We start from the raw sequence: 11,514 nt of genomic DNA on the forward strand, positions 1-11,514 counted from the left end.
ATAGAGAAGCCACAATACTATCTTTGCTTACCTTCAGCTGGCTGGACAAATCATGTGAAGTACTGCCATTCTCATCCTCATGTGACGAAGCATCTAACTGAGCCTGGTACTCTCCCTCAGCAAAATCATGAATACGCAGTGTTTTCTCATCTCTACCTGGTATCTCACCATCAACATCCTTATCATCATCTGAACTCACTTCACTGTAATCATTGACTGTCGGAACCAAACCACCTTTAGTATCTGAGACATCGCCCTTGGGAAACCTGTATACAACTGTCTCAATTGAAGTATCAAGTTGACAGTTACTATCCATCAGCGTAATATCCTTCACCACTTCTTCCTGTGACCGAACTGAAGCCTCTGACCGGTTGCACACTTGTTTCTCGAATTCCTCATTAAGGTTCCTAGTAACATCTCTCATTGTATCAGTCAACGCTTTGTGAGAAGATTTGACAAAACGAAATCCAGTTGATTTATTCACCTTAGCTGGGTCGGACAGCCTGTCAATCATACGGTGGTGCTTAACCAACAGTTCAGACATGTTATGTCTGATTTTTCTGAGCTCATCCTGAATGCTTGAATAGTCCTCCTTTCCACAATTCGGACTCTAAATACTATATCTATTACTTGTCCAAGATTGTGTCCTCGGAGACTTTGTGTTGTACCTGTCCATCTTGGTTGAAGTAGAGTGCTGATCACTCATGTAATTCGGTTCTCACCCCACAGGATGGCAAGAAAACCGCTCTAATACCACTGAAATAACCCCGACAGGTTATTGCCTCTTTAAACACCAAAATCTTAAACTTCAATGATTAGGCATTTCGTCAAATAGTTTGCGGTCAAGCTTTGATACCCCTGAAGACCTTCTACGGTAACCCTCGCTAATTAAATCACACTTTTACTAAAATTGAATCTGTGCTATTCTAATCTTTGAAGGAAACATAACCACGGCAAAACACATAGAATAGGTAGGCTATAATATCTTCTCCATTTATTGAAAATATGAGACAATAGCAAAAATATATAAGAAAATGCTTGGAACCTGAATAGATATGAATCGCCAAGAGTTTGCTCGAATCTTTAGAACCTTGTTCTGCTGTCGATTATCATGAACAATTTGATCTTCAATAGATGGACCAAAATCGGAGTAAATATCAAGTCCCTGAGTTCATGTATGAAGTCGTCAGGTTGGGTTGCCGTTTCACAGGCTGCTGTCTCTGTTTTAACCTGTGTGGAATTAACTCATATTTAGCAGTTGAACTGATCAGATGTTAATCGCAGTTATTTCCCACTGTCCAATGGATTACCCAAGTTGCTTTCCCTATCTTGTATCCAAGGGAGGAAACAACAAGAACTACTGCACAACCATGATTCAATTATAACTACCAACCCGTGATTCTCATCCCAATTTCGGTGAGCATTTAAATTAAAAATGAACCTGTAACACGAGCTATAACCGTAGCGCATTCAACAATCCTCTCCTTAACAATTGGAAATCAGATTTGCTCCATCGACTCAGGAAGTTATCCTACGTAATTCAGATGCCGCTAATAATGTGTGAAAACCCACAATCAAAGGTGTTATCGCTACAACAATGGTGCAATTTTTGACTGATTCCCCAAAAATGGAGCGGTAACTTGTAATCGCACTAGTCTTTAGAGTCGTTGCTGAAGGTTGCTGAGCTGTTAAGTCCGCTGTGGATCGCAAGAGTTGGAAGATCGAAGTTGAAACCGTCCCCTGTCCGCCTGTCAATACTGCTATTTGTGGAACCTGATCGCATTCCTCTGAACTGATGCAATTTTGATCTATCCTAACCGAGACGTTGCGCCCATGGATGACATCCTTCCGTGCGTGCCTCTGTCTGTTACCACCGCCAGTGATAATAATTATGGTCGCCTTTAGATGAGACTCGGAATGTTTACACCTACATTCACTTGGAAACAATCCTAAATCCGCTCGTTTTCCTTCCTTTTTATGATTTTGTCTTATTCAAATCAGGCCTGCCGTTTCATCAGTTCTTAATCCTAGGTTTCTCAACTCCCGGCCAGACCTTCAAACCCTTCAGTTCTCACAGTTACCAGAAATCGTCTTCCTCCAAAATTCTGAATATGCAAATAAGCTCAACATGAAATGGCTAGATACCACCTCCAATGTGCAATAATTCAGGTGATATTTCACACCCTCAAAATTGCATACCAATTGAGAGTTATCGTTCTCAATGGCCAACTGTGACGATTGCAGAAACCCTAGGTTCCACAATGCACCTGTGATTAAATCACAATCTGATAACAAGAGAGAAATAAAACAACTGCTTGATTCGAATGGAGCCCCGGGGTGCCTATTTATTCTTTTCTCTCCATCTTCTCCAGAGACTTCTAGAACATTTTTGATCTTATCTCTTAAGTGACTTTATTAAATATTTTTTATAATCCAAGTCACTTCATTAAATTAATTAAATATAAAGTTATCTTTTAATATTCATTTATTTGATAACTTTATAAATAATTAACTTAATATCACTTATTTATTTAATTAAAATAATTAATTAGTCGTCCTTATAAAACATTCATTATTTTGGACAACCAGATTAATTAAATTAATTAAATCGAACTGTCACCAAAAAATTGGGGACATGACATATATGTGTGCTTGAATCAATTTTGGGCCTGTTATGGTACTATTAGAGCCAAGTTGTAGCACATTGTAATCTTGAGATTGAAGAAGTTTTTAGTACTTCATATTCTACTTGAAATGATACTAGGTTGTTAGATACTAGACCCACGTGCTATAAGGCATTTAAAAGAATTTTTTTTGAGACATTCAATGATCAAGTGGATGGAGTAGTTTATTTTGATGACAAGTACCAACTAAAACCTTCAGATATTGGATCTATTAGACTTTAAATACCAAGTATTGTTGATTGCATACTTTTTAATGTTCTCCAACTTCCACAATTGCAAAGAAATTTGATATCCCTTGCGCATATTAGACAACAAGGCCATTCAATATATATGTTAAATGGCATCATTGAGATGAGCTTTTGATTGTGTGATTGTAATGATTGGAGTGGAAGATGGTAAACTTTTACAATTGAAGGTACTTCATCCAATTCGTAGAATACTACAGATGTCTCTCAACATAGTGGTAATTTGTCTTCTAGCTTATTATGGCATGCAAGATTTGGTCACATTAGCTATGATAGTCTCAGACTTATGAAAAAAATTGGAATTCAAGGACTTCCATCTATTCCAAGATAACTTTCCCAATGCGATGCTTGCATATTAGACAAACACATTAAACAACCTTTTCCTAATTCTATGTTTTGAGCTTCTAGAAAACTAGGCCCTATTCACTTAGATTTGTGTGGGCACATGCCTAGTCTATCAACAAATGGGAACATTTACATAATGAATTTTATTAAGGACTATACGAGGATCTCTTGGGTTTATTTATTAAAAGAAAAATCTCAAACTTTTGACACCTTTACAAAAATTTATTTGTGGATTAAAACTGAAACTCAACTCAATATTGAACCCTTAGAACTGATAATGGTGGTGAGTACACATCTAAAGATTTTGAAAAATATCTGGACAACAATGATATTAAATATCAGACTAGTATTCCTTATAATCAACAACAAAATGGTGTGGCAAAATGTATGAATGGGACACTATTGAATATGGTGATTTATGATGTTTTTTAAGAATGTTAATGTTTTGGGGAGAAGCAACTTTTTGTGTTATCTATATAAAGAAAATAGTACTACTACACTAGAAAACAAAACTCCTTATGAAATGTGGTATGACCATCTTGAAGTGTCAAGCATTTTAGATTTTTTGGTTCTCCCTGTTATGCTTTGATTCGTGAACAAATAAGAAATTAATTGGACACCAGAAGTAGAAAATGCAATTTTTGTGGATATTCTACTACTTTGAAAGCTTATCATCTATATGATGAAAAAAACACAAAGTTTATTATATTTAGAAATGTTATATTTCTTGAATTTGACAAAGATGCACTCACTATTGACAAACAACTCACTCATCTTGATTGATTTTACTCTAAAAAATTCTAAGATGAATGGGATAATGACCATCCAACTCTTGAAGGGGGGACTCCTTTTCTACGTCAATCTTTGGAAGTTATAGAGAATGAGGATAGTCTCTAAGAGAACAATTCTAAAGAATTTGAACTAGCTTGTGAACAACCTAATTTGAAAGAATTTGAACTAGCTTGGAAATACCCAGATATAAAGACTCTTGAAATATAGTAACCAATCCATAGACCAATGCAGACCAAGACAAGTCCAAAAAGGTACGATGATTTTGAACTAAAGTTTTTTTTTGTTGATGAACCTTCTCCATTTCAAGAAGCGGTAGCTAGTGATACATGTAAAAGTGCAATACAAAGAGAGTATGATGCTCTCATAAAAAAAGGAACTTGGAAGATAGTGAACCCTCCAAATCAAACCTATTAGCTACAAGCAGGTTCATAAGAACAAATATAAAGCTAGTGCTTCGCTTGACAAACAAACAGCAAGACTTGTAGCAAAAATATATGCTTAGAAAGAAGGTGTTGACTATATAGAAACTTTTGCTCCTACAACAAAGTGGGGCACCATTTGAACTTTGTTTTCTTTAGCAGCACAAAAAAGATGGAATACACATCATATGGATGTTAAGGCAACCTTCTTGATGGAGATTTGAAAGGAAGATAGTGAACCCTCCAAACCAAACCTATTAGCTACAAGCAGGTTTATAAGAACAAATATAAAGCTAGTGCTTCGCTTGACAAACAGAAAGCAAGACTTGTAGCAAAAATATATGCTTAGAAAGAAGGTGTTGACTATATAGAAACTTTTGCCCCTACAACAAAGTGGGGCACCATTTGAACTTTTTTTTCTTTAGCAGCACAGAAAGGATGGAATACACATCCTATGGATGTTAAGGCAACCTTCTTGATGGAGATTTGAAAGAAGGTGTCTATATGGTGCAACTTGTAGGTTTTGTTATCAAAGGACAAGAACAAAAAGTATGTAAAATGGTAAAAAAACTGTATGTAAATTGGTAAAAAAATTGTATGGTTTGAAGCAAGCACCAAGTGTATGGTATGAAAAATTAACTGAACACTTGCTGAAATTTAACTAGAGGCACTTCAATCTAGATGATGCAACTCTATTTGTCAAGATAGTTGGTAGACCATTTGTATATCTAGTTGTATATGTTAGACCATTTGCTAATCATTGGAAGCAATGATGATTATATAGCATCCATTAAGAGAGAATCAAAAAAGGTTTTTGATATGACTATATTAGGTTTACTTCATTATTACTTAGGGATTGAAATAGTCCCAAACCATAAGTTCATTTTTATTTCTCGGAAGAAATATATTGGACATTTAATATGCAGATTTAGCATGGAAGACTGTAATTCTACTTCCACTCAAGTGGAGAAAATCTAAAGATTTCTTCTAATGAAGGCAATGCTTTCAAAGATCCAACCGAGTAGTGGCAGCTTGTTGGAAGTTTGATTTATCTCACCACTACTCATGCTGACATTACCTTTGCAGTAGGAATTATGTCCAGATTTATGTACAAACCATGTGAAGGGCATTGGACTGTAACACAACAAATGTTAAAATATTTAAATGGAACTGTGACTCTTGCCATTAAATATTTAAAAGTCTCAGACTTCCATCTTACTGGTTATTCTAACTATTTTGATGGTGACAAAGAGCATGAGGTATCTACTTCTAGGTATTCAATGACTCTAGGATCAATTGTTGTCACTTGGAAATTGAAGAAACAAACAGTTCCTACTGACTCTATAACTGAAGCAGAATATGTAGCAGCAACTCAAGCCATGAAAGAAGTTGTGTGGCTCAAAAAAATTCTTGACAACTTGCAGGAGAAAACAATTGACTTCAACTCTTTTATTTGTTGATAGCAATTCTGCAATTCAGTTGGCCAAGGATCCTAGATTTCATGATCAAACCAAGCATATCAATACCAAATATCACTTGATTCGACCCATGTTGAGGCCAAAATCATAATTTGAAACATTGTTACACTGAAAAGAAAATTGCTGACATCTTTACTAAAGCATCAGGACGTGTAGAATTTGAACAATTGTGAATGATACTTGGTATGACAGATATCCGTTCAGGTTAAGGGGGAAATGATAAATAATCCTTCAAGGTCTTTATTTTATTAGTTAAATAAGGGGTAGTTTTTTGGCAGTTTAATTTTCTAACTATTTCTACAGTTTCTCTCCCAACTATCTCAACAGTTGGACTGTATATATTCACTTCATTTTCAAATAATAAAGGGCTGTGTGCATTTGAATCATATTTGGGCCTGTTATGGAGCCACTCCTTCCTAACTCATATGAGGCATTTCTATCTTCTTCACAGTAATAAACAACAAAAAAAGACTGTAATGGCAGAATATTAAAAATAGTCCCACACCACAGGAGCTTCCATGCTCTCATATCACGTGAAAAACTAGAGTAGCAACATATAATGAATCAAAATGATAATTTTCATATTATCAGCACAATACAAAAGTGCAAGGCCCAAAACTTTGTATATGATTTTGAGGAAGTTTCTGAATATCATTGGAGGGGAGAAAACCTTTTATGCAAGAAAGGTTAAATGAAAGACCAACTTCAACCAAAGACACTTAGATTATTTCATCTACTGACATCCCTGTCCCAAAAATTCGGTGCACCATATATAAGCACCAATTTTTATGTTATCTACTGCTACTTCCTATAATAAAAAAGATCCTCGTTGCAAGATATATTTCACACTGCTTAAAGATCTTCAAAAGATATAACCTTCACAGAACACCGGGTGCAGTGAAAACAGCAGCAGCAGAAACCCCTTCCATGGAATCCTACTTGTAAATCTCGAATTATTTAGAATGTTTGCTCATACCATATACCATATACCCCAGATAAGATGTTAAGGTTCAGACATTGAGTGGTTATCTCTCTAGAAATGGGCATTATATTAATCTTGGCATATGAAACCACTTTTCCTGATTGTATATTTACCAGTTGACCATTTTCATAACTTCCAATTCTCTTTTATATTTGGAGCAATAATTTGTTAGTGCTGTAACTTGTAAATGCTTTCATAGAAAAATCTGATCTCCCTTTGCTGATTGCAGTGGGAATCTATTTACACCTGAAAACAACATGCTGATCTAAGTTCAGCTAGTGCAATTCCTTGCATTGTAAGCCAAACACTCTTATACTGTATCTTTTCCCTGTTTATAACAGTTCATTTCCACAACTTAAATTCTTTTTGGTATTTGGAGCAATTATTTCTTAATATTGAAATTTGTACATGCTTTGATAGCAAAAAGCTGATTCTCTGCTGATTGAAGTGGTAATCTATTTTCATCTGAAAATATACAGTTCTGAGTTTAGCAATTCATTGCATTTTAATCCAAACATTCTTGATGGTACTGTATACTTCATTGCCTATTTGTATCCTTGCGACAGTTCACCATTTTCATAACTTCCATAATTATTTTCATTATCTGGAGCAACAATTTCTCGTGTTGTAATTAGTAGATGTTTTCAGTTTCATACCAAAATCTGATCCCTTTTTGCTGATTTCAATGGCAATCTATTTACATCTGAAAACAACATACAATTCTGGGTTTAGCTACTGCAATTCCTTGGATTTTGAACCAAAAATGCTTTTTATCATACTGCATGTTTTTAACTAATGTAGGCAGGGATTTTGAAAGGGCCAGGGATTTTGAAAGGGCCCAGACCCTTGTACAAGAAGAATAATTTAAGCAATAAGGACAGCAAGTCAGCACGGGACAACCAAGGGAACAGCAAAAAGACTACAAAAGGAGGGAAAATTAAATGCTTTGGGAAGAGGAGAGTGGAGTATAGGAAAAGGCCACTCCATCCCTCTTTTCAAGAACAAATTGAAAAATTAATTTGTCGATAATATCCATTTTACATGTATCTGATCAAGAAATGATTTACATGAGAAGATATTATATCCCAGATGAGATAATATTCAAGATTAAAGAAAAAGTGAAGATGTTATCCAAAACTTCTTAGTGGATGTCATCCCACTCTCTGCAACATTATTGTTCTATGCATTTACAACAGTTTCAATACTCGCTGCTCCCTCTGATTGTTCAGAGGTTTCATTCCCTTCCCAAATCTCAGGCAGGGCTTCCTTAACATTGTGAATGCTTTCAAGTGCTAAGTCTGCTCCTTCTGTCCGTATTGAAGTGCCAACCTGTTAATAACTTGATGGTCAAAAACTTTGTACAGCTGAACTAGTTACAAACAAATATATATTTATAACAATTCTTCATCAAATAGCGTTTACCAATACGGTATGCAGGCCTACATGTTTTCCAGCTGCTATATTTCTAAGACTGTCGTCAAAGAAAACCTACAGAGAAAAATAACAGACTCAATAGAATTACAAAAATTTGCTGAAATGAGAACTGAAAGCAAACTAAGAATAGAATCCTTGGACATACAGTTCTTTTTGGATCGGCATTTGCAAGGACAAGAGCGCGCTCTATAGCCTCTTTTGAGGGCTTGCAAATGACGGGTGTCTTGCACATATCAGAAAAGGGTGTATCCCAGCTGTTATTATTTTCAGTAGTTTCTTGACGAGAATTGAGAGTTTCAAAGCATATCACACCTTCAAAGCAATCTTCTAACCCAAGTCTGCTTAGCACTTTTGCAGCATGAACTTTGTCACTGTTTGTAAATATCTAATTCACAAAACGAAGAGTTTAATTTTATGAATTTGAATTTCAAAGAACTCCATGGGCTCTCAAGAACTCGGACATTGCATTAGTATTGTTATCAAACTAAGATAGCATAAAAGCTTTCAAAACTGCTTTCAGATTTCAATAAATTCCACATCTAGAACTATAAGAGCTTACAATTTTTCGTTGAGGCATGCTCAGTAAAAGATTCTTTAGCACTGGGTCAGGTTTAAGGTTCTCATATGGCAATCTTCCATGAACATAACTGTACAAGAAAACGTTTTGATTGAGGAAAATCAAGAAGGAATTTGATATAAAAAAGAAACTTGAAAACCAAACAAATTAGTTTTCAAAACCACAATCGAAATTCCACTTTTTCTTGATTTGGCTCAATTTCATAACAATAATAATAAATTTAGAAGAATAACAACCAATCCAGCAGGCATCAGTGTTGAGATATACCTGTGATAATCATCGTAGTCAAAGTCATAGCCCAATGCCTGTATAAATCCATAAACAAGGTAAATAATATGAAAAAATAATCCATAAGCAGACATTCATCAATATCCATCAGCTGCAAGCTAACCTACAACTTAAGCATGTAACTTCAATTATCTGTTGGACTTAACAAATTGTATCAGGTTTACAAATCTTTCATATCCAGTCATCTGAACAGGGATATAAAGTTTTGGATCATAGCGGGACTATAGACATAAGAGGGAGACAGGGTGCACAGTTGTAAACAATATATTAATAATAATTTATACCGTGATAATGATCATGGTCATAATATCCTAATCAAACAAACTAGTGCAAATACAACTAAGTTCCACAAAGAGCATTGCATGTTCGAATCACTCCCAATTAAATGTCATAAATTCACCTCCAAATAGACAGAACTGACATAATTTCTATCATATTCCTAAACCCACAACAAGAGTTTAGGACAATTTCCCCTGAAGACAATTCCCAAAATAGAATCCATTGAAACGATAGTTCCTGGAAAATTTCAGATTCGTGCTTGACCTGCAGAGGGAGTGGACCATAACTCGAGTAACATATTAATGTTGATTTCTACTCTAGAACACAGAGGGATCATATTTCCGCAGATAATAATTAAGGAAAGCAAAATGTGAAATGATCCAAACTCAGAGCCATGAATTCCTAACTAATTTTTCTACAAGAGTTTAAAGCAAGCTTCCCCTCTAAACAACTGCGAGATCTCAACAATGTAAAAATTCTATTTTTTATGTAGCCGATTTTAAACAACAGTTTTTAGAACTTTCAGTGAAACATTTGTCAGACCTTCGGTGAATTGTTTGCAGAAATTCGTCTGCGGTTAATTGTGAGGAATTCCCCAACAACATAATTTCCCAAGCCTCTCCCATTTAAGTTTCAAGCAAATTCTCTGACTTATTTATAAAACCGAACCCTAAAACCCCACGCTCTTGCTTTCAAAGGAAACATGCATTTCAGAATTCCATCACAACCCAAAATGAAAAAGAACACTAACCCTGAGTCCCGCCATGGTTGTCCCATATTCCCTGTACAATTCTCTGCAATAAGCTGTCACTTCTTTCCTATCCACTCCGAATTTCTGAGCTACATAATCTATCACACCCACAAGTCAAACCTCATCACTTCATTGAAAAGTTAAATTTTATAAGAAAACTCATCATGGCCTATGAAACAAAGAAATTGTCTTATATATCTCAAAGCCGTAACCCCAATATACCTCCAATATTCTTAGTACATTCGACACTGAGCCCTGAACTTTTAGGGTACAATGTGTCATCAAGATCTGAAACAAACGCCAGAGAAATCAGAAATTAACTTCCGAAAGAAGAAAACAACAAGAAGAAGATGGGCATTCAAATGAGTATTGATTATTATGACTTTGAAGATAAAAAAACAAGAAGCACATTCAAATGGGTATTGATTAAAGGCAATACATTTCCAGATATGAAGTATTTCTGGATTTGGCTGTGCCCAAATTTCAGAGCACATTCATCAAATAGAAACCAACAGTATGAAGGACATACTTTCGAAACAAAATTAAATGTTAATTATAATTACCAAACAGAAGGCACTCATAACGAGGCATCTTCTCTGCAACGCCTCTCTTGCCGACCTCCATTGTTCCAACGATAGACAATAAATGCAAAGTGACTAAAAGCAATGTAGGCGTTGCACAAAGCCGTTGGGGGTGAAAAGAGAGGAAGTAATGCACAAGATTTGTGTGGCTACCACCAAGTTTGATGAAACGATCGCAAGGGAATTGAAAGGGGGGAAAGAAACTCGCTTAAATAGAACGAACCCCAACGGCCATCACAGAAACCCAAATCAATTTGATTCTGCAAAAGTCACATTAATGATCTTTGACCATTGGAGCTCAATAAACGAGCTCAACCAAACAAACGTGTAAGGTGTAGATTCATTCATTTTGAAAATTTGTGCAACCAATTTATCATCTTGGCACGTTTCTAGACGTTTTTTCACTGAAAATTTGGGTAAACCAGGTAAAATGGTTGACATTCATGTTCGACCGTCAAATTTAGCGCCCGATCAGAATGTACCACGAGTGCCGATTTCGTAGGGAGCATATTCGGAAAGATTGGCTCAAATTGAGGCAAATTTTCAAACGTGAAAGTTGCAAATTCAATCCAAAGCACTCGGACTGCATCTACACTGTCGCGTACACGATTTCTGAAACGGGTGTTTGAGAATCGTGAAGAAACGTGAGAAGACAGGAA

The 11,514-nt window shown here is 35.7% G+C and overlaps 1 protein-coding gene across 1 annotated transcript; it reads right to left on the minus strand.

Moving 5' to 3' along the window:
* Positions 1-7,695: 7,695 nt before the first annotated feature.
* On the minus strand, positions 7,696-11,037 carry LOC149543543 (uncharacterized protein C24B11.05-like). Its single transcript, XM_089798334.1, has 8 exons — positions 10,838-11,037; positions 10,497-10,562; positions 10,275-10,372; positions 9,224-9,261; positions 8,939-9,026; positions 8,525-8,764; positions 8,368-8,433; positions 7,696-8,274 (listed from the first exon to the last, which is right to left on the minus strand). Exons 1-8 carry the CDS (start codon positions 10,896-10,898, stop codon positions 8,125-8,127), a joined length of 807 nt encoding a protein of 268 aa, XP_089654460.1. The 5' UTR covers positions 10,899-11,037; the 3' UTR covers positions 7,696-8,124.
* Positions 11,038-11,514: the final 477 nt, after the last annotated feature.

This window comes from Cupressus sempervirens, chromosome 8, assembly GCF_028749045.1.
Source record: "Cupressus sempervirens isolate cs-2001-9-10 chromosome 8, ASM2874904v1, whole genome shotgun sequence".
Taxonomy (NCBI): domain Eukaryota; kingdom Viridiplantae; phylum Streptophyta; class Pinopsida; order Cupressales; family Cupressaceae; genus Cupressus; species Cupressus sempervirens.